General features: G+C 36.0%; 3 protein-coding genes across 7 annotated transcripts in view; 1 reads left to right on the top strand and 2 right to left on the bottom strand.

Moving 5' to 3' along the window:
• The window catches only part of LOC122262756 (uncharacterized), a 49033-nt gene extending 48559 nt beyond the window's left edge, over positions 1-474 (bottom strand). Inside the window, 1 exon segment of the mRNA XM_086533927.1 lies at positions 302-474. The gene's annotated coding sequence lies outside the window, so the exon portion shown is untranslated.
• A 703-nt stretch (positions 475-1177) lies between these two features.
• Dbp45A (putative ATP-dependent RNA helicase Dbp45A) lies at positions 1178-8251 on the top strand. The gene is made up of 9 exons (XM_043030889.2): positions 1178-1326; positions 3247-3440; positions 4598-4776; positions 5124-5289; positions 5580-5762; positions 5949-6110; positions 6987-7163; positions 7444-7580; positions 7812-8251. Exons 1-9 carry the CDS (start codon positions 1233-1235, stop codon positions 8089-8091), a joined length of 1572 nt encoding a protein of 523 aa, XP_042886823.2. The 5' UTR covers positions 1178-1232; the 3' UTR covers positions 8092-8251.
• Positions 8252-8714: 463 nt separating this feature from the next.
• On the bottom strand, positions 8715-24660 carry Cul5 (cullin 5). 5 transcript variants are annotated; one of them, XM_043030887.2, is made up of 17 exons: positions 24261-24393; positions 22270-22442; positions 20470-20679; positions 19960-20142; positions 19461-19661; positions 19068-19229; positions 18766-18859; positions 18372-18502; positions 18013-18195; positions 17670-17807; positions 16293-16417; positions 16050-16183; positions 15456-15628; positions 15043-15204; positions 14801-14919; positions 14309-14432; positions 8715-13555 (listed from the first exon to the last, which is right to left on the bottom strand). In XM_043030887.2, the coding sequence occupies exons 2-17, from the start codon at positions 22285-22287 to the stop codon at positions 13361-13363; spliced, it is 2352 nt and encodes a 783-aa protein (XP_042886821.1). In that variant the 5' UTR covers positions 22288-22442; positions 24261-24393; the 3' UTR covers positions 8715-13360. The 5 variants fall into 5 exon arrangements, with proteins under 5 accessions (XP_042886821.1, XP_042886822.1, XP_086390050.1 ...); XM_043030888.2 differs by having other exon boundaries at positions 18028-18195; XM_086533924.1 differs by lacking the exon at positions 24261-24393 and adding an exon at positions 22802-22856 and having other exon boundaries at positions 18028-18195.
• Between the last annotated feature and the right edge of the window lie 89 nt (positions 24661-24749).

The raw sequence follows: 24749 nt of genomic DNA, 5'->3' as shown, positions 1-24749 counted from the left end.
TCGGAGAAAAATGATGTTTATTCATTTAACCGGAATCATAACGCCATCTACGGCACCCTTCTTAATGGAATCTTCGCCTGCCCGACATATCTCTCTCATCCGATATTCAAGTCTCTATTTCATGCACTGGTAATTTCCCCTGGGAGACTGGAGGCATGACAAACACGTGTCTTCGCATTTCCCCCCTCTTTCAATCAGCTCGGTTTCATGAAATGTTCCCCATCGTTCACGGTTGAGATAAGGGAAGTAACGTTGGGTATAATGCAATCTTTCTTGTGTTCCCCTCGTCTCATTCACTTACCATGATGTCTGGCCGGTCACGTGATCTGCTCAGGCATTCTTAGTGCGGCGATGACAGTTGGGTGAGCGAGTGACTAATACACACTGACACACACACATACACACACACGCACACACGGTTAACAGGAGAGCGTTTAGCGTGTGGCCTCTCCCTGCGGCACTTTGCAACCTACTAAAGTGCCAAGTTGTGCCAAAGGGGAAAGAACCACCGGCTGGTGCCATCTACCACCAGTGCCTTCATTTCACGCATTTTTTACTGTTTCAAGATGATTGATGCTGCTTCAGCCTTTTGTTGTGGCTGTTGTCTATCCCCGAGGGATGAAAATGGAAATAATAGTTACGCGTAATAAAGGTAATTAATTCGTTAGCGATCTTGTAAGGAGAAACTGAAGACACCGCACGAGTTGCCTAATGTCAATAATTTGTATTAATCTTCTCCCCTCGCTCTCCAATCTTTTTGTTGATGCCCTTTTCTTCAGTTTGTGTCATTAGAGTCATATATGTAATTAGGCTTAAATCATTCTAGAATTAAAATGGAAATTTGTAGGAAAAGCTAGAGTTGCGTGTCTACTCTTCGGCAGTTACTGGAAGTTCATTGACTGTTCAAAAGAGCCTTTTTGAGTATGTTTTACTGTATCGTATATTATAAAGTCATTTGATGTTATTAATTGTTTACACAGTATTGTCAATTATGATATAACATCGTTAATTTCCGTCTAAAAGTATGTGTAGTCCTAAATTTTGATATCGCAAAATTCGACATAATTGCATAATACGATGACAGGCGCTGGCATGAATAAGTCACAATCAACCAGAAAAATAATCATAACAAAAACAAAACTATTCAAAGCCTTCATACCCACACCAAAGGATGATATTATTTGTTCTTTCTTCGTTGAGACTCGAACGCCCACTGTATACAAACAACAGCCATGGCGGACCTCGTGAGTGAGGACACACGTGATAAAACCTACGATGATATCCCGGGACTCCAGCCGTGGATGCTTCAACAGCTCAAGTATCTGAGTAAGTCATGGTTGTGAATCTTAACTTTGTATTTTTTGTGGGGTTTAGGTTACGTCTCATAGGCATAATTACAACACAACTCAGAGTGGAACACCTTTGCATGTTCCATTGCATATTACTGCCCTCAGGACTCCTGGCACAGATGACACAATATAAACCAAAATAGTCTCATTACTCAAAGACTGACACCTACAGATATAAGCACTGGAGTAAAAAATCCAAAGACAGAGAAATACCAAGATGGAATCCAGCAGACACTTCTTTTCAACCAATTTCATATGGTAATAGACAATGGATACCAACACAACTCACACACTTAGGAAACAAGCACATGACATGTTTATATAGAGTGCTTAGATCTAAGACGAAGAATATTTCTTTAGCTGTCGTTATGTTAATTTTTGCATAAGCAAGACATGACTGCATGACACGGATAAGTCTACAGCTGTTTACATACGTTCATAGGTTTATGCGACTTTAGACAGGCGTGAGTGTATACGTATACATATACACAGATGTATGTATGTATATACATATGTATTTATATTATAAGGGAATGGCACATTTCTAGAACCAGTCTATCTTAAAACCCATTCACATTAGTATTGATGGATTCTTTGTGATGTCTACGGAACAAACACAGCACTATTACTTAATGCACCCAATAAGTAAGTACAATATAAGTGTCTGAAAATGCTCATAATGTAGTTGCATGACACCTGCAGATATATTTTGTAAGAGACTTTTACTTTGCGGAGCCAACCCCTGGACTTTGGCGTAAGAGATATTGGCCTAAGAGCACATGCATTCAAATTGATTGATAGCCAATCAAAGTTGATCTCATCATTTCAAATTTATTCAAATGCATAACCACCTTATATGGACTCTGGCTGTTAATGATGGAAGGCAGTCAAAATTGTAGACTTGGTCTTCTGGTTTTCTGCACCTGGTAAGCGGTACAATTGATGTCTCTTATGCAGATATAAGTCCTGTAATATCCAGTGTCATCCCTAATGATTACACAAATTCAAAAAAATTGTCAGCATACAGACCAAACTAAAAATTCCAAAAAATCTATGTATGTAGCAGGAAGTGCCACAAAAAGGGAGGGGTCCAGGGAAGGTGTAGCTCCCCCATAGTTATGGCAAACCCCACAACTAGGTAAGGATAGATTAGTTGTAGGTTTAAGAGTTTTGAAGACCAAAAATACCCTGAAGACAGCACATTCAAAATGATTGCCAAAAATCACTTTGTTCCATGGCAACCACAATGTCTGTGCAAGTATATGAATTGTAAAGTAAGCAAATATTATTTGGTTACTATTTACAGTATACAGAAATATACCATGTATGTGATTTGTTAGTAGACATCGATAGGTTACCAATTTTTGAAGGATTATCTACCAATTTTATCTTTCAATTCCACTGGGATACCTCATGCCTTCCTCACTTATCAGTTCAAGTATCATCACTATTGTTGGGTTGCTTTGACTAAAACTACTATAAATACACACTAGTCATCACAAGGAGTCAGTTGATACCAATTTTGATGTGTTTTATTACATGGATCTATTTTAGACATTTACCAAGGAAATATATGTACAGTATGTATGTATATATATGTATGGATTTCCCACTTGCATCTAGACTTTGGAATTATCATGCCTCAAGAAAAATTAGCAACAAAACAATAAAGGAAAGACATGGTAAACACAAGATTATGCTGCTTTTCCCATCCTCCACAGGAGTGCTGTATTTTCAGTGTATTTATACATGGGTGGCTCATTAACTTTGTTAACTAGCATTTTCATTCAGCAGTTTAGAATGTTACTCATATGATCCCTGAATTCTTAGAATTAAATTCATTCATCTTTTTTAGTTAAAAAAAAAAAAAAAAAATACTGACGGTATCTTCTTTCAGAAATTTTGAGACCAACTCCAATCCAGTACCATTGTATCCCACCTGCTATTGAAGGCCGTGATATCATTGGAGCTGCCAAGACTGGTTCGGGAAAGACACTGGCTTTTGTGATCCCCATTCTCCAGAAACTATCTATTGACCCATATGGCATCTATGCCCTTGTTCTCACACCAACAAGGGAACTTGCTTATCAGGTATGTTCATCATATTCATGACCATGACTGCTGAAACAGACTTAATAAAGCTGTGATGCAATTTTTGTTTGGATTTTTGCTGAAGTATGTAAAGATTTATAGCCATTTTAAAACTTTGAAAGGATCCCAGAATTCTAGCCTTAAGATCCTGAGGTTTTCTCTCTGGCTAAATTGAATTATTTAAATTTGTGCAATCTCTCTTAGATGATATTACTAAACTTAAATTTGATTTGCTAGCATCATTCATTGCTAATGTCAGAATGAAGTTTGGAGGCAAATAAGGAAAATTGATAAAACAAATTATTATGCAAATGTAAGAGTATGTTTGCATTACAAGAACTTGCAAACTCTTACCAAAACTATGAACAAAGACAAGCTTCCAAAAATTATGTTAATTTTAGTAGTTTGCCATTAAATTGTAGGAGGGACATTTGCCTGTTTAATCAACTTCTGAGCAAAAAAGTAGATATTCAAGAATTATGGTGAGCATTAAGTTGTGTACTTGTGCCTTTAATTACAATAGGGATATTAAGAATACTGGATACTCTGCTAAATGGACGTCTCTTGGTTTTAATGGAGAGTTTTGTATAACCTTTGGCTATGACTCAGTTTAGGGTTTGATGCACAATGTGTAGATTGGCAGTCATGAAAAAAAATATAGCTTGTTTATATTTAGTTTTATTTATTTTATGAATTTAAGTTGTTACCATCTGGAATATAAGACAAGGTTAAGGATATTGCAAAGAAAGATAAAGGGGGGAAAGGCTAACATAAGGCATCCCACTCATGAGGTGGGATTGAGGGTGAAAGAAAGTAACATTTTACAATAAACTTTGAAATTACCACTCCACTTCTTTTCAACCCCTGGGCCATATTAATTAAGGAGAAAATTATTCCCAGATTTCAATTTTCCTTTCAAAACAAACTGGCCAAAATACCAATTTGTATAGTGTCCTATGGTAAAAAAAAGAAAAAAAAAATGTAACTTTCATAAAAAACTAAAAGAATGTTTTTAGGACGTATTTATTTTAAATAGCATTTTTGCAATTTCAGCAGCCAGAGAGTTAGTGCAGTAGTACGGCCATTAGCTTAACTTTTTGGCAAATTTTACAAATCCAAGTTTCAGCTCATAGTGATCCAACACTCTGATCTTGCAGATAGCAGACCAGTTCAAAGGCCTGGGAAGCCCAGTCTCCCTAAAAGTATCTGTCATAGTGGGAGGTATAGACAGGCTGTCACAGTGCAAAGAACTCAGCAAATCACCTCATGTGGTAGTGGCCACACCTGGAAGACTTGCAGATATATTAGATACTGCACCTGAGTTTACACTCAAGAGGTAAGGAATGTATGCTTTTGTCTCCTCATTTACATGTATATATATATATATATATATATATATATATATATATATATATATATATATATATATATATATATATCAGATTTGGCTCATATACCTTTTTTTCCAGAATATTACCCTGTTTGGTGTATAATTTGTTGCTACAAAAATAAATGATCTTTACTTGTTACTTCTACTTTCAATTTTTTTTGTGATTTCATATTTTTTTGAAATACAATCAAAAACATAGAAAACAGAAATATTCTTCTATCAAAACTTTAGATGATTCATAAGAATAGTGCATCTTGCATGTCTCTCAATGCAGCCAATCTTCTTTTCTTCAGAATAAAGTTCCTGGTTCTGGATGAAGCTGACCGTCTCATGGATGGCAGGTTCGATGAGCAGATCCGGACAATCTGGTCCTCACTTCCTGAGAAAAGGCAGACCCTTCTCTTCTCAGCGACCATCACAGACAGACTGCAGAGAATGAAGAACTTAGCTACTTCAGAGGTGAGGTAGATTGTTTTGATCCATTGCTTTTAAATTAGAGAGTTTAATTACATATTCTACCCAATAAAAATGAGAAATATTCGCTGTGGATGAGTAGGATTCTGGATACTGTGACTGATTTTAAATTTCTATGTAGTAATAGTCCTTTATATGATCACACATACAGATGGTAACAAATTCTTATGTTTGGCTCTTTTTTTTTAGGGTAAAGGAAAATATTAGCACTAAACAAACTTTACAATACCTAGGTACCATCACTATCATTTACAAACATATTTCTTCAATTACAGGTATTCCTATGGCAGACTAGTGCAAAGAATGACCAGGCTACTGTGCAGCAATTAGATGAACGCTATTGCCTTGTTAACCCTGTCTCTAAAGATGCTACAATGGTTGCCTTGTTGCTGGAATTCTCAGAGAAAAATCCTAAAGGTCTGATCATAGTATTCACAGATACCTGTAAGAGCACACAGGTGAGTGCAGTAGAAGTTAGACATTGCAATCATTGACAAATTATGCATGCCTTGAGTCTAGATCATCTAGATCATGCAGATTTGATTGTAAATTTCTTTCTCATTTTTCAAATAATTTGTCGTTTACTTAATTCTCTTCAAAACTTCTCTGAACCGGACTTCACAGAAATTCACATTCCTTCACAGATATTGAGTATGATGCTGAACAAACTAGGAGTGGAGTCCTTGTGCATCCACTCCATGCTCACGCAAAAGGAACGTCTGGCTGCCCTCGCCAGGTTCAAGTCATCACAGGCGAAGATTCTCATTGCCACTGACCTTGCTAGCAGAGGCCTCGACATTCCTTTGGTAGGTTTGGGTTTGAAAAAAATAATGTGGCAGATGTTTAGTTGTCACCAAAATTCACTTGTAAAGTTGAGATATTAAGTTTGTTTTCTTCAGTAAATTGTGAATTGGGAAAAGGGATTTGTTGATTATTCTGTGATGCTGAAACATTGTAGATTATAACAAATTTTGTGTCAAGAGGTAAGGTGAAATTTGAAAGAGGAAACTTTATTCTCACTAATACATCACTAATTTGGGAATATTAAGTTTAATCTAAGTGTTTATGTTAATGGCAGAATGATCAGAAAAAAATATTTCTGCCATCTTTCTTTTATTTTTGTAAGAAGTAACAGTCCACTGTGTGAGTGAGAATTAGGTTCTCTACTTTCTTGGTTACTTGTTGTAAGTTCTAGGATGAGACACACTAGTGGCTTAAGCCGGGCCCATCCTGTGGGACTGCTGATGATGAGAGATGCAGGCAATAATGATGACAGTGATGATAACAAAACTAACCCATTGCGGATGGGGTGACTAACGACCTAAATGGTCATCAAGATGGGCGGTCTACGACATTAGTGGCACTGGCTAAAAATTAGAGGGACAGGGAAAGGGTTTTCTCTGCCCTCTGGGTCGTGCAGACTAGCCCAAACAATATTTTTCCATAAATCCAACATAAAATGCAGGTTTTGGCTGACTTTGGAACCCTGTAAGTCTGGAGCTAATGCCGTTACAGCCATAATACTTCATGACTGTGTGAGCGCTTCAACTGAAAGCAGATCCTGATGTCGCGTCATGTACGCATTGACACCAGTCTTTTAGGCCTAATGAGTGCCGACATGTATGTCATGACACCCATACACAATGGGTTAATAGATAATAAACCAAAACTTCTTATCATAGGTTCAGCTTATTGTCAACCACAAGATTCCAAACAGCCCAAGCAACTACATTCATCGGGTTGGAAGGACCGCTCGTGCTGGCAGATCAGGCCAGGCCGTGACCTTTGTGACCCCACACGAACTCAAGCTCCTCTTGGCTGTTGAAGAAAAGACAAAGAGGAAGATGTCTGAGGTTAAGGTAGGTCAGAGGTTTCCCTGTAAATTTTTTATCATATTTTGTTTTTAAATTGGTTGATTTATTTCATGTTTTCTTTATTAGCAATGGTTTGATTTGTTTTTCTTGTGCTGTAGATTTTCATTGACCTATTTAATTTTTTATCTTTGCTTTCTTTCTTTTTTCTTTTTCTTTTTCCTTTTAAGGAAATACCCAATTACATTCTGTGATATAGCTTCATGAGCAGTAGTTTGTTAGGTCTAATTCCATTTACAAATTATTTATCACAATTGCACTATGACAGGTGGATGAAGAGATGACGCAAAGAATTATGAAGCAGGTCAACGTTACCAAGAGGGAACAGGAGATCAAGTTGGACGAAACAGACTTTGACGAGAGACGGAACATCAACAAACGAAAGCGGTTAATCATGGAAGGAAGGTGAGGGTGATTTATGTTGTTTCTGTTGTCCATTTGTGGCAAAGAAATATGTAATGAATATCTAGTGATATCTTTGTGAATGCCTGGTCTAATATGCGAGTGTGCAACCTTACCTTATTTACAGCACAAGTGTATTTTCCTTATAATAGAGTGGTCGATGTTTCCTCATTTATGGTAATTTGATTGTAAATAATCCCAATCCTACTCTTTGTAACTCCTCCTTCCCTGTAGAGATCCTGATGAAGAGGAGAAGAAGAAAAAGAAGCTACTGAAGAAAAAACAGCAACAGTTGAAGCAAGAGAAGCAAATGGTGCTACAGAAGTTGGGAGTGAAAAAGTCTGAAAAGAACATTGGCCAAGACAAGGGAAGTAAAGCTAAGGGTAATAATAGTCCTTCACTAAAGAGTGTCAAGTCGAAAAATATAGGAGGCTCTGTCGGAAAGAAAAAGACAAAAAAGAAGAGCATCAAAATGAGAAAAGGTAGTGGTTTTTCTGTCTCTAAACTTGAGTGAATTGTTATTATATTTTTTTTCTATTCATATGGTTAAATGTTATATATTTTACTTGTGTACATACCTCTTTGTATGTCTGATGATTCTGTGTAAATAGATATTATCAGTAAAAATTACTTATGTATTACTATGCATAAAACATAAAAAATAAAAATAAAAATTTATGTTTTCTTTTTTACTAAATGAGTCGTCTGTGATCTTGCATTCATGACATAAAACTTATTGAAAATAGTTTGTTTATTATTTATTTATGCACCAGGCAACTAGACAATTACTTCTGGCTGGCAAATATGAGAATTGGACTTCATGGTAAACTACAATTTTGAACAAGATCTAGAGTCAAGTTTTGTTAATTATTCTTGTGAATACTGACATGATGAGATAAATTCTTTAAAATCTTATGCCACAGCCTTAGCTGAAATAGAAATAGTGTGCCAGCAAGAATTTACTTCTCAGTTACTTTTATTATTTTATTAATTTGGGTTTTAACTTTAACCCATTCCCGACGGGGGAATTCTAGCCTAGAATGTCCAAATGCCGGGGCGTTCGAATTATTAGGCCTAAATCAATTGCTGTGTGGGTTAACACATGTATCTCTACAGAAGTCAGAAGCAAACACAATCTTTATTAATATTCATTTATTTAAAATAACATCACAGCATACAACAAGATGGGGCCAACGGTAACAATGCATGACGCGTAAGGTGCATGAAGTGTGGGGGTTGGTCAGCTAGTACGCCCGAAGTCTTCTCGGGTCGTCCCTTATTACGTGTGACCATAGACATGACTATCTCGTGGGCTTTAGACATCCTTCGTAACTTCAGGTCCTCGTTAAAATTTCAGCTGCCCGTACATAACCTCAAGTGAAATATGAGAACATTGTTTGGCAGAAGGGAATTTAGGTGGTGTTTATTTCAGTCTCTCAAAGATTCCTTCCCTTAATTTGGAATTCAGATGTTGGTAGCGATGGTTGTCAGAAATGGCGATGAGTTGGCTATGGTGCGAGGGCCTGAAAGGTTTCTATGGTTTTATTGTGACCAAATGCCACAGGAGAAAGTATCACATTTGTTTCAACAAGAGAAACAGACAAAAGATGAAAAGGATATACAAGAGTAAGGAAAGTGGAGAAAATACAAGCAAGAGAATATAAAAAGTCTTCCCTCTATGTAGTGTGTCTCACTGTAAAAGCTGTGAATGTAATGTATAAATTGACCTGCATAGGATGCTGAGGATGTATGTTTAGGTATGAGGTTAAGTAGCTGCAACTAGTAACTCCACTTTAGCTGCATGTTTTGGGGCATTGTGTGTGGATCTATTAAGCCACTAAAACATACTAGCACAGAACACTTGCCCTTCTTAAGCTCTCATCTGTTTTCTCAAGTTCACTTTTTTTTTTTTTTTTTTTTTTTTTCCTGATACTACAGTAAGTTTTATCCATTTTCCTTACAAAGCAAGAAGTTAAAACACTAAAGAATAATAAACCAGACAGTCCTGAACAAAAAATATCTTTTCATAATAAATAATGTACAGAATTACTACTACTCCATATTACACTTATAACAATTCCATTGATGGCTGAAAAAATACAGCAGTAACTTCCAGTGTTAACCAATTTCACATAGTGTCACCTGTAACTTAAACCAGTCACCAGAAATAACAAATCTCTAAGACTTAGCTTGCTACACTTTTCCCATTCAAAACCTGCTCTCTCTTTGGCACTCAACATTTCCATGGAGAAAATGCCTCTTACCTCAAACTTAATTTTTTTTTTTCCACTAAAAATTAACATTAGTTCATGTCTGCATATTGGTTTTACCTTTCCAATCCAATCGAAAGGAAGGAGACTGGTATTGGCATTTTACATCTGTATCTATAGAACACTTATCTTCCAACCATTGCAAAGCAATTTCAACAATGACATAGTTCTTGACTTATATCCTGGCCTTTGTAAAGTGTTCACCAGTGCTACTCAAAGTGCAAAGTGCATTTTGCTGCTGGAACATACTGGTCTACAATTTTTTTTACAACTTGTTTACAAAATATATATAAGATAGCAAATTTGAACTTTAATCATATTCATTGTGTTTCCCAGCATCAATTCCTATTTCTATGAATATTTCAATATTTTCTAATCATGAACAAATAAAAATATGGCACAATGTCCTACCAGTCTATGACACTTTGGGGGGAAAAAAAAACTTGCTACCTTGACACATTAGATAGCTTAAGTAACACTGGTGTGCACAGTCACAGCAATATTTGAAGATTTACAATCAATCACTTAGGGGGAAACAAATTATTGTCAAAATTTCCTGGTCCAGTCCACTATGACATACAAGACAAGTATTATTTTGGCATATATTATTTTGTATACTCCCAAAAACAAAATGCTTTTAGGTTTACCTATGTTCACCTGAGGAACAAATCCCTCGTTTAAAATATCATATACACGTTTAGGTTAGCATCTTGAACCTCCATGCATACTATTTCATCCTATTATTTTCCAAAGTAAAGAGGAAATAACTATAATACCAGATCTTTCTTCAATTGTACAACAAACAATCATTTATTCATACTTATTACAGTTTCAACTGATGAAATGCATAATAATTGACTCGGTATCATCCTCTCCAATGCCATATAAATTTGCTTGTCTGATACAGTTGCTAAGTTTAAAATCTACGACATTGCTTAGTGATGTGATATATTTAAATCTATGTTCTTTTTTTCTTGTTTGAACTGTTCACTGGCTTTTTTTCATACTTCATTCAGACATGAGTTTAAAGTGGAATATCTAGAAAGAAATTCTCTCTTTTTTCCACTGGTTGATATCAGGGCCTTTTACTAGCCTTCAACATTTCTGTGCCAGAGAAACTAATTGCAGAAAACTGGTTTTATTGTATACTTTCATTATGTATATAAAAAGTATTAAGTACATCTGATCTGTCTATAATCTACTGCTCGTCTATGGATACTTTATAGAAAATTCTCTTAAATGTTTTTAAAAGTCATTATATTAATAATTTATTATTTTACTCTACATAATCCTTATCAGAAAACATTCTACATCACAATCTCCTTTGTTTTATAGCAGTGTTGTAGCTCGTAACTATCCTGAACCTCTCCTCCCTTCAGCACTATGATTCTGTACCTTGCATCTAACAAACATGAATTTAATTCTTGTGCTGACTTAACAAAATTTAATGATATTCCTTTCACACCACATCACATATTTTCTAGCCTGTAGACCCATAACTTTCTAAAACAAAACACCTTCCTTCTTAGGCCTACATCAATTAAGGCGTTTAACGACTAAGAAAAATATTTCTATACACGGCCCATCAAATTACTTACAGTTTCATACTGTCACACATTGCATATAACTGTCTAGTTTAGTACTTGCTATAAGATATAGAGAGGAAATTTGTTATCAAAAGTTCAAGACTTGTTAATGTCAACATCTCTGCTTTAACGTACATTCAGTGTGCTAAACACAGTCAAGACTAGCAAAAAGTTCTCCAGAATAACATTTCTTGACCTTGAGAACAAAGTAGTAGTTGAAAAGAGAATGATAGGAAGAGAAAAATCTCACTTCTTACACTATATACACTTGTATCACTTTATGTATCTTGTTAAGTCTGGTCCACAATACTTTTATTTTTCCCTGATACAAAAGAAAATGACTGCACTCTACACTTGCAGTTGATGTTGCACGTTCCTAAGGGTCCCAAATGAACAGAAGCAAAACTGATTCCGTTTCACAACTCCAAGCACATGACAGTTGCCTGTCCCCCTCCCCCCCCCCTCCTCCTCCCTCTAAAAATCACTATCACTGCCAAAATAGAGAAGAGAAATCACAACAAAATAGGGATATGCATTTGGAGTGACCGCTGCCCCAGCCTGCTTCTACTATTCACATAACATACCAGTAAAAACCATTATGGTTGTTTATAACATATTGCCTCTTGGACTGCTGGCTTCTGCAGAGGCTAGTAATAATAATAATAATTATAATATTTACAATGACAGCACATAGGGGCACTGGTAAGGCGTAGGTATGGTGGCTTGACAATGATCTACACCTGATTTTGAGGAATTTTCTTTTGCAATGATTCAACAGCTCATAAATAAATGGGTATTTCTTAGCTTCTCTTTTAACTTTTCTTTTGTCATCAAAACTGAATCTACTGAGCCATCTTTTCGCAAGTAAATCATGAATTCCGGCAACACCACCCTTTTCTTGGACAAAACTTTGAGTACTTATGAACGCAGGTCTGAAGAATCATCATCATTCCACCATAGAACTCACACATTGTACAGCTAGGAGAGGCTCTTTTTTTTTATACTCTTCACCTACTATATACAGAGGCATCGTAGAATATGCGTAATTATATAAATGTTAAGTCCATGAGATGTACGCAGAGTGCAGCTCCTGGCATGAGTGAGAGAGGAGGGAGAGAAGGGACCTAGTGGCATCTTGATATCTTGGTTCTCACACACCACCTGATTGACTCACACGGCTCGTTTTTTCTGAACATCTTCTTAAGATGGGACATGTCACTACGAGAGGCCTTGTACAATAATTTTCTACAACCAAAACTTTCAAAAATGAAGATTTTCTATTGAAATAATTGATAAATAAAATAAAGTAATGGGGAGTATCTACTAAAAAAAAAAATTAAACAAATTTTTCTCTTTCTAACTGTTCATGAAAAAGGGACAAGTTGACAAGACACTTTATGAAGCATAGATCTTATACTGCATATCTTCAGGAATGTGTTTGCAATACAATAACATCACATGTAATAAACAAATAACCAATTTTATCCTCTTTGCAAGTACACACAAAAGAAATGGATGTGAAAATTAATTTTCCACTACTTGGAGTTCTCTTTCCTGCATCCAGCTTGACATTACACTTTCATTTTTATTCTTTGTCACCAAGAATAACAGATGTTCCAGATCCACTTACTGAGATGCTGACCTCCGAGTTTCATCTTCAGAAAGAGTCTTCCATGCACAACCCCTTTCATTTCCAGCCCTTGTCCAAAAGCTCCAATTTGCTTCAACATATTGGCTACTTGCCAGCTCCTCAATTTCCCTCACACTCTACCCTGCCAACACTATTACCATCATTGATGCCAATGGCAGTGCTAGGGATAGTGCCTGAGTTGCTGCTGCCTCTTCCTCTTACTCTTCCTTCCGTCCCGTGTGCCTGTGCATGCCTGTGAGCCTAGGTGGTGCTGTCTCTCTCTCTCTCCTTGGGTGACTAGGCCATGTAGATGAAGATGTTAATGTTCTCGTCATCGCGCTTCATGTATTTGTGTTCGATGAGCCATTCCAGCTGCTCCTTGATCAGCTTCTTGCTCGGAAGGAACATGTTCTTCAGCATCTCCACCAACTCTGTCTGCAGTTGGGCATTGGAGATCCTCTTGCGCATCTTCAAGATCTTCACTATGGCTTCCTGCATGGGGAGGAAAATGAATCAGCAAGGGAAAGGATACAATACTGCACAATTACATATTTCTTGTTATTTGGTATAAACAAACTCAAAGGACAAATGGTGTGATATGATTTAAGATGATTAGCAGTCAATGTGTAGCTTCAAGCTTATCATGTCTTTAACCCATTCATGCCAGGACATATTTTTGGGGTGGAACTTTGCCTATATTCTTCACTTCTATGTGAAAATACCAAAGGAAAGTGGAAGTAATCTCTTAGTGGGGTATAAAAAAACATGTTTTATACTTTTTTTTTTTTTACCAAAACAAAAAGAACAATATGAATAATCATATACGTACATATGAGTATGTAAATGTACCTCGTGACGTGACATGACTTGATATCACGGGTAACAAATAAATTAGTAGTAGTATTGCATTAGTAATTTTGTACTTTTTTTTTAATTTCTTGGCCAAACACATTTGATTTTACAATAGTTTTTCTACTCAGATCTTTTTATTCAACCGATCAAGAAGCAGAAATTACCATGATGTCATCAATATCATGTAGCTTCCTGTGACGTCACTTTTTTAACGTTATATCTCATTTTATGACACTCAAATACCTAAACTAAAGAGAGTCTAAGAAATTATGAAAAATGATTATATTTGAGAACAATCTAGTGAAAAAATATATTTGTAAGAACACAAGGTAGAAAAAACAAAAAGATGGAGAGCTTTTTGCAAGACAAAGGTAAACACATGCAGATGTTTACCTGAGTGCGGAGTATTCTAAGCTGCACGATGCCCTCGTTATCCTCCTCCTTGCTTTTCTCCGTGCTGAGTTGCAGGCGCCCAATTAAGTTCACTTTGCCACGCTTCTGGGGTTTGCCATTTTTACTGCGAGGGATGGAAGAGGTAGAGTTTTTATTGGAGGACCACCATCGGACAATGTGGGGATTAATAAAAGATATACAATTACAATAGTGTGTCCTGAAATCCAAGGTGAAAAAAAAATTGGAAAAAGAGAGGGAAAAAATCAGGATATGAAAAGGTAAATACATTACCTAGGTATCTCAAGTAACTTGGCAAAGAGAATACAAACTTCAAAAACAAATATACCCTAAGAAATAAGCAAAATACTAATCAAGACAATAAAATAACATAAGATAATCACAAGTCCTTGAATATTAAATTCTACAAATAAAATTAACTTCAAAACAATGAGAACTGGAGATGTTGAACAATAATCTCATTTTAAGACTCACATGGGAGCAAATTCTTGGTTGACCCAAAAGAGGGTGTTTTCCGTGAAGTCCTTGGGCGACGACACCTCCCCAGAGAAAGACAGGACTTGTCTCTTCATCTTTGGAAATGCTACCAGGGACTGTGGGCAAGGAAGATGTTGCATTAATTTACTATTAGTTTTTTTAATCATATACTATTTTACCTTCTGTTGGTTTCCCTTCATTCATATACTCTCTTTCAAGACGTGTATCTCTGGACTCACCCACAACGTCCGTCTCAACTCCGGATCTGGGAGTTCGGTCGCGAGACGAAGATTATCAAACGAGATCTTGTCATGCACTCGCTGGTTCCAGGCAAACATGACAGCCATCTGGAAGGTCGTTACATCCAAGTCGAACCTCCCCATATTGTTGCAGAAGGTGACCTGTAGAGGATGCCACACTTAAATAATGAAGATGGACATGATACTAAAAAACACCAGCCTAATTTTCATACCAATAATCACATTTAGTGCACTGGAAAATAAGTAACAAAGGTCATGATAATGTCAACAAAAATCAACATAAGAATAAGAGCTTTGCCTCTTGGACTACTGGTTTCTGCAGAGGCTAATAACAATAACTATAATATTGATAATGACTTCAACAACATCATTGGCACAAGCATTATGCTTACCGTCCCGTTGGACATGTGATGATGCCACAGCAGCTTCCGCCCTGAGTGCTTCTTGCGATAGAAGTCCTCCACCTCAGGGATGAAATCTTCCAACTCCATCGGTAAACTAACAGTAACTCTGTCACTGCCTCTTGCCCATGCGCCGGCATTCAATATCTTAATGTTTAGATTATCTGGAAAGAGGACAGACATAATCAATAAAACAAAGTCATTACAAGATCACTAGATTCATTGAAAAAAATAATTCTTATTTACTGTCTATATAAAACTAAACTAGAGGATGAATAAATATTTGAATTAAAGCAATGATGAAAATAAAAACACTCATTTAAAACAACAATAAAAAAAATACCAACAGCATTAAAAAAGATCTACATTATTTGTCTCTGTAACTGACACTATGCATTCAGATTATTCTTGCCTTTATCAAATTGTTGCCTAGCAGTGCAGCATATACAATTACAGTTTTAAGCACCCAAGGACACCTATCACTTCTAATGCCAAGAATATTAATTCAATTTTGAAATTAATACAGATATCATGCAGGCTTACTTTTTAGCACATTACACATTGCACTAAGAAGACATTGCCTACCTGCTACACTAGATTTTGTGGTTGTTCGAATAGATTCCTTAAACTGTTGATTGAGATCCTCCGACACCTTGATATCCTGGAACATTCTCGCCAGCTTATTGACGAAGTCTGCCGGCATACCCACTTCTCGTAACCTGTTTGTGGAGATAACAATGTCATTGTTGAATAGAGAGTAAACCTCTACCATACTATGCCAATAAAATACCTTCCTACATTGAATTTTAATAATTCATGCCTACATACCATTCTACCATGTTTTCTTCTTTCTCTGAATCTGCTGAGGTGTCTAATATGAGGCGTCGTGTGAGGTGCGCCTTGTGATACCTCATGAACACATCCTTGTTGCTTACATACTTTAGCACCAGCAACTGCAAGGTAAAAGAATATTAAGAACATAAGCTATCTTTAATCAATATTTCTCTTCCTTTGTATCAGAGAATATAAATCTCATGAAATTCATATGATTTAATTCCATGAAACTATAACCAACATTCTCATACACAGGTGCCAACCATTTCTGATGCCATATCTTTGTGATAGCTTGGAAAGAGTGTCATGCCCTTTTCATGAACTAAAAATGGTGTTCTATCATAACTTTTTACTTTTCACTTTATCCATAACTGCCAGGCTTTAAGCAACCTGTCTCCTAACTGTGGCTAAAGCAAGCCTGTGGACATGTTGTCAACAAATGTCCAGGGATAGCTGTTTGACCTTTAGAATAAAATAGCGCACACACAGGCAGATATGACTTTGCTAGGATAGGGAGGTGGGGTGTACAGAAAGATTTGTTGGGAGTGGACAAACCTAGTGTCTGTCAACTACTGATAAAGGGGTTATACTACTGCTATACTACTTTCAACAATTTTGAAACTCAGTTTGTAACAATTATGCATAGAAATTATCAATGCAAAAAATAATTGCCATCTTTTTAAACCAAGTTAATAAAAAAATAGAAAATCATCCTAAACTTCAGATATCAGTAAATGATCATAGTTCATGACAAAATTATATGTAAAATATTCCAACACTATTGAGAACCTCTGACCAGTCCCATCAATAAGATGGAGTATTGTTTTGGTAAAGGTGCAGTCACACAGTGGATATTAGGTCCAACTCTGATTTGGCAACTCTGTGAATAGCTGGACTTTCCTGATAATCATTGGTCACAGAGCAAAAAAGTAATAAAATCAATTTGTATTGCAAACATGGCAGCAACTACAAGTGGACACTGAGCACTTTCAAAACCAGTAAGTCTATTCTGGTTTTGATGCTTAGATTAATTGCTTGGAGATATAGAGCAAAATTTTACTAATATCATCTGTAGGCTTCATTCACTTGGGGAAGGACTATGCTCAAATGTTAAGTCTTATAGTTAAGCCATTACTTTACATCTTCAATAATTCTACTATAAATGTCACATCCTTTTGCTTGACATCAAAAGTGTTATATTACTAGATTCACTGGACTAGAACTCAACCCAACTTGACCATATGCCTTAGGTGATTCTTACCAAAATGCTGGCATAAGACATTGTAAAGCAGCATTATGTCCACTGAAATCATGATAGTTGGCACCTCTGCAATTGATAGACGACAGAAGAACAAAACACAAAACACATACCACATCCTTCAGTTTGCTCTCAATGTCGTCAGCAGTGAGTCTTTTGCTAAGTGGTGTCTTTCTAAGGAGCATATCACAGTAGTTAGCCAGCAGCTCGGGGCATTTGGATTCTGGCTGTGTTTTATTACCAATACCTTTCTGTAGATCCAAATAAAAGACAAATAAAAAAGACAATAAATAAACAGACACAGTAATATGCTTTATTTACTTAAACCTTTAGAATTATCTATGTCAATTCTATAGTCAAATGTTTTCTTTGCTCAGTATACTTGATATACAGACAAATCTCAAAATATGGTCTGAACAAAATGACATTCTCATAAACAAAATATAAAATTCTTACTTTTAGCAGTCTTACCGTTTTACTTGGTAGTTCAAGTTTGAAAACTTGAGTATCATTGACAACTTGTTTATAAGCCTTATCTCTGGCAGTAAGAAAGCGAGGATCTTCATTAAATGCTTCTGTCACTAGCTTACTGAACCTTTGGAAGAGGTCTAGCAACTTCTCCACATATTGTTCTGAATCCTGTGGGTGAATTAAACTATATTAAAGAAGGAAATAGACAACATCACCAAAAGTTCCATAAATGCATTATCATAACATACATCTGATTGTGCTTTTCTACATGCCTAGAAAGGGCAAAGTAAAATATATGAGAATCATTTCAACATTTCACATAATTCATCTTTGGTGAGCATTACCTGTGTTATACTATCTGCTGCAGCCACCATGTCTGCCAGTCCAGCTGAGACAATATGTTCCTCTAGTGCATCCAGCATTGGCTGAATTCCATCTGGGACACGGTCCATCAATTTAAACATCAACTGTAATTCTGTGGAAGGAGATATAATTTTATTTTATCCTGCTAACAATTTTACAGCAGAAATATTTAATTATGCTTTATATGGGATCTAATTTAATTTTAGTCAATATTCAACTTTTTGTTGTGTTATTCAGTGCAATCACCTAATGGAGATCAACGGCTTTCCTATTTCTATCCATGTGCACCACTTTCATTACCATTTTTTTTTAAACATCATGAATTTCATATAAATATATAAATAGAGTAAAAAAAAAATTAAAGCAAGAACTTACTATCAGTTTCATTATTCTTAATCATTTGTGGACATTCAGCCAAGATCGTGTCCCGGAAGATTGTCACCAAGACCTCCACACAACACTCATTAAGCTGGAAATGACATTAAAAATTTATACTCCATGACAAAGAACTAACAATACATATATCACCATGTTTATAATTCATCATAACACAATCTCAAAGATATCACAATAAATCTTCCCTCACTTCTATAGAGGAAGCTGAAAGAATCCAGAATGTGTCTTTAAATAGCTAAGGAAGTAAACTACAAGTGCATTTGACATCTAGTACTTCTTACATTTTGCAGCGACCCACTAAAGGACTCTAAATACTTTTCTCCTCGTTGTTCTTCTTCTCTTAACTTAAGCTCTGCATATTTCATGTAGTTTTGGACCCCGTTGGCCTCCAAGTACTGAGGTGCCTTCACCCGATAAAACGCTTTTGTCGCCTCTATGTAGGCCTGGTCAAAAGAGACAATCTTAGTTAGGTATTTGTTCAGTCAATACATTTTGTAAAACCACAATGGAGAGTACATGAACCATGGACTCCCATCATCAATGGGTTATAAGAATCCTACTTCACTACCACAATAATTTTCTAGCTACATTTTTCTCAAACATCATATAATTATCAACTCCATTAGATACTTAATTTATCTCTTTTTACCAAGATGAACTAAATCATGGCTCACCTTTTCAAAATTTTCTCTATAAATCTGCAGCTTATCGCCTGAATTCGAGCACAAGTTCACATACGACTCTCGCACCCCAATAACCAGTTGGGAGTCAAAAGCTTCCCCATTTCTCTCCGCATGTACCAGCTTCATGGCTGAGTCCTGTAACCGCTGCTTGATGTTGCTAAAGATGCTTGCATTCCAACTGTCTAGCATCAACTGTGGGCAGTACAAGAAAGGTTATGGCTGATAAAGAGAAAACCTGTGAAACAGGATTGTTGTTATATCATTGGAAGTTAAAACTATAAGTATAATAATCTTCTCTAGATGAAAAATATTCACAAATACACAACTAGAAATTTCAAATTCCAGAATTTCTTATGTTAAACATTCCTCATACAAGCAAGAAGAAACTGTTAACAAGTCTACTAAGCATCACCCCACTCAACCACACAGCCTGTCAACCTATCTAACCCACCGCACACTACCCACACATCTCTTGACAGTCCTACCCTACCTTTCTGACAATAGAATCGTCGTTCTGGACTTTCTTGGAGACGGAGGTAGTGGTCTTGCCAGCCAGGGCAGACTCCAGCTGGTTGAATGGCAGTGGCAGATAGTTACATTGCTGGAAGAACTTTCGCCATTCGCTGATGTATGCTTTAAGTAACGCTTGATCTTCATGCTGATCTAAGACTCGCTGAAAGGGAGAGTTTGTGTCATTCACTTCTACTGGAGATGAAGATAGTTCAATAATTAGTTGATTTTTTAATAACAATAAAATTTGTAATTCATAGTTCTCTTAATCTTTAAAAAGTAAATTATTGAATATCAAATTTTATTTCCTATATCAATGGAACATTTTTTACAAATTATAATTTATTCTAATTAACAATCTTAATAAAAGCTCAGAAAGAATAATAATAATGATGATAATAATATTAACAACAATAATAAAAATAATAATAATAATAATAATAATAATAATGAAACTAGACTAAGTACGCAATTGACCAGTTTCCCTCACCGCTTGCGCATGCGTAATGAAGTCAAGAATATCGTCCTGCAGAGCCTTCTGCACCTTGGGTGGCCCCTTCTCATCCCAGAGGCAGACCTTGTGGACGGCCCAGAACAGGTCCTGCCATTCGGCCCGGCTTACGCACTCCTGCCGCAGCAGTTTGAGCACCGTCGGTCGCATCGCCGGCCATTTCTCCTCAAAGCTGACTGTGCCTTTGTCCTAGCCAGAAAAGATTCTATTACTGAGGAATAGTCACAATACCTATAGATCTTCACATATACTCACATGAATATGTACAATGAGAAAGTGAAAGACAGTTAGTGAGTGAGTGAGGAAAAGTGACTGTATTAAAATTAATGAATGAAAGAATGAGTGAGAGAAATAAATGAGAGAATGAATGGAAGAGTAAATATGAGTGTGAATGAGAGTAAGAGAAATAGTTTATGAAAATAAAGGGATGTGTGTAAGAGTGGAAGAATGAGTAAGAGTGAGTGAAGAAGTGTGTATGAGAATGAGTGTGACTAAAGAGGTATGTGTGAGAAAGAGTGAAGATTAAGTGAATGTACAAGTAAAATCACTAGCTGCTCCCTTATACAAATGCAAAAAAAATAAGGCAGAAATAGGTTAACTCAAAACTAGAAAAAACAACTTTAATTCAAATTCAGAAATCTATAATCCTTATCAACAAATTTGGGTATCTATCATTAAAATGTATACTATATGTTCTATCACAATTACCACAATCAATTGCAGCATAATCATCTTAAATAATACAATCTGAGTTAATAAGTGTAACTAGATAATCCTTTCACAAGTGTTGTAATGATGTATTCTTTGTCGCCTTATTTATAAGAAATCCTTTCTTCATGAAAAATGAGAAAAAAAACATACTTTCATATCTATATATATATTTTTTCTAATGCACTTGAAAAAAATGTATTTTCTTACAGACACCATAAATGGTATATCACTAAACTTCAAGTTCTAAATGACAAGACATCACACTGAGAATAACCCTGGTGTCAGGCATCTTCAGAAAATCACAAAGGATTTCTGAACAAAGGCATACTTTGATTATGAAGCCCCAAGCTGAGCCCAAAATGGGTCTCTTCTTACCCAAAATTATATTTGTATTTGCAGATAAAAACATTGAAGAAAGATTACAAAAGATTCAACCCTTCATGAAAGATTACGGAAGATTAAACTCTTAAGGAAAGATGAAAGATTAATCCCGTAAGGTCAAAAGGGGTTAATTTTTTCTTGGTTCTAGATCAGAGTACAAAATCATAACAAACTTGACATCCCCTTTATCACTTGATCCTTGAAGGTAGCTTCTATATGCAAGTGATAAAGTAGCAGTATGCTATGTGGATACATTTGTCTACATCAAAAACACTAAAATGATAGTTTATCAAAGGATGAAGTTAATACCATAACTGTTTTAAAAGGACTAATTCTAATAAAGTCTAATTCAGGTTTCATATGGATATCCAGGAGTAAATAGGTATACATGTTAAAAATAAAATTTTGCAGTAAAAAATATAGGAATGATCATATATTACACTGAGAATGAAGAGAAAAGGGGAACTGCAGAAGCAATCAGAAAAATAAAAAATAGTAAATTGAAAAACTAAACTTTTCTATAACTGAGACACATTTCCTTTCAAAAATACACACACACATAATATCAATGACAATGATATATCATATACTTCAATAACAAAAACCATAAAATATCTTTAAAGTGAAGCAACAATGAATCAAAAAACCCTCAAGAGTCCTTTCACACAGGCTAAAACACCTCCTCACCTGCCACAGTGACCCCATTCTTGTGTTGAAGCTTCGATCTATATAACTTCCTTATTCCTTTGTCTAAATCCCTCTTGCTCAATATCTTATCACAGCAAAGACAATCTCTCTCTATTAATATTTGGTATATATCCTATTATGATACAAGAAATCTCTCTGTTTATATATTTCATCTGAAAGAAAAGTTAATGAATAACCAGAATTTCATTACATTTTCATAGGACAAGACTCATCTGTGTATCGACAAAACCCAAGACTCATCAAGATAGAGAAAAGTAGAAAGGGAAATCAGAACAGAAAAATTAACAAAGATAAACATGAAGAAAGGAATGAAGAGGAAGGAAGACCAGATGACAGGAAGAAGAAAATCATACACAAAAAGGGGAGAAAATGACACAGCATTTCAACAAGGAGCAAAAGAAGTGATGGAAAAAAAGGGAAAAAGTCTGATGATATAAATAGAGATATAAAAACAAATCCTTCAACGCCTCTCACAGCAGTGCAATGACCTTTGCTAAAGATCTATAATTACCTTTCTCACAGAAAACTCCTATAAATTCTACCAACCCAACAATGCTTTCGTTATGACATCCTAATATACAAAATATTTATATAAATCAAACAAATACATAAACTGAATTAAAATCATCAAATTGCAGCTCTAATCTCACATACAAGAAAAGACTTCACTTTTATGAATAAAAAAAAAAAAAAAGTATACATATGTAATCTATATATAATTGAGCAGGATTCACAAATCCACAAACTGATCAGAAACACCACGTCTTAACAAAAGTCAAAGGAAAATGATCCAAGAGAAACTTATCGATAACACCTTCCCTAATCCATTGCTTCTATAAAATTCCAAGAGATTTACAAGTACTGCTGATCATGCCTTCTCCAGCAGCTGAAACACCAATTTAATAAGTATTTTACTGCCTGAATACCTATTATGATATCCTTGATCATTAAGATAATAATGAAACTGAAAGTTAGAGCAAATCTCCTTTAACATTTTTTTTTACTAAGCCAATACTATTAGGCACTTGAGATAATTTGATTCTATAAACTGATGTAATGATTATATATGAAAAATCCTAGTACTATCTGAATACTAACAAAACACTAATTGATATGGCAGATAAACCCACTACACACAAAACATATTTATTGGAAGATGAGACTACAGTTTTGAAATCCACCTGGATTTCATCTTCAGGTCTGATATGGATATAAAACTTCCACGGCACATGAACTGAATAGTGTAGCCCTTTCTTCTTATGTTTACCCAGCCTTACTTTAAATCTTCTAATGTCTAATGTAACATCACTGATGTCTGCTTTCAGAAATAGCATCCAAATAAACTTCTCTTAAACATTTAATAGTTGAAAAAATGAACATGAATACATGATTATTTAGACTTTCCACAAACGCATTAGCATCAAAGGAGATGTGATTAAAACAATTGGCATAGTAATTTGTACGTAAAGTGAAGGTCATTACTATAATAAAGTAGGCATAAATTCATAATGTATATGTCATAAAAACAATGCTCAATAGACAGGAAAAAAAGACAAACCCTGTGGTCTACCCTCCTCTATATTCTCAACACAAACAGCACAATCATCTCGGAACATTTTGAAAGCGTGCCACTGCATTTCCTCAGTAACCGAAGATCTCGCCTCCACTGCAAAATCAGCACGACAAACACACAACGACAAATATCAAACCTCCCTGCGCACAATACTATCGCAACAGAACCCGCTGAAAAAATTGATCCACACAACCACTCAGCATCCACAGCCAACCTAAACCCAAACCCAACTCCCTGGGAGACGAAATCCGAAGCATTTGAACCAAACCCCAAAGGGCCTCCCCAGCATCACCCTCCCCGCGTCCTCGACCCCCCCGAGAGTCCCCCTCGCCAGCCTGGGGTCGCCCTCGAAAGCCACTGTCACTCGCACTCCGTCCACTTAGGCCTTTCCCAAAACCTCTGTCCTGAAGCGAGGCCGGAGAGGAACTACGCAGGAGGACGAGGATGAGATCTACGACTCGGGAAACAAAGTGAAACAAAGAAGGAAAAAAAAGTGAATTCTTGGACGGTCGCCGAGATCAGTGACAAAGTCCAACCTCGGATGTAAACAAACGATGACCCGCTCTTATCGTCCTCTTTTCCTCTCCTTCCTCCGTGTTTATCGGGGCTTTTGTCCTCTTTTCTCGATTTTTCGGATGTCCCCGAGAGCCTGTAGTAGTTGTGATGGACCTGAGTCATGTAGGTTGAGAGGAATCATACAAATAACTCGAAGTTCCGTATTATTACATACCTTCAACAACGCCGCCATGACACATTATTAAAGCCTATAGTACATACGGAGATTCACATTTAATCATTAGTCAGAAAATCTATCAGTATATACCTGATTGTAAAGTAAGTTATTAAAATATAAAATAAAAATCTGTTATTTTTTATTAGCACAACA

This window comes from Penaeus japonicus, unplaced genomic scaffold (assembly GCF_977035675.1).
Source record: "Penaeus japonicus unplaced genomic scaffold, GWHDUDI00000001_assembly GWHDUDI00000040, whole genome shotgun sequence".
NCBI lineage: Eukaryota > Metazoa > Arthropoda > Malacostraca > Decapoda > Penaeidae > Penaeus > Penaeus japonicus.
Note: the sequence above shows the minus strand (reverse complement) of the source record. Positions and strands in the feature narration are given on the sequence as shown.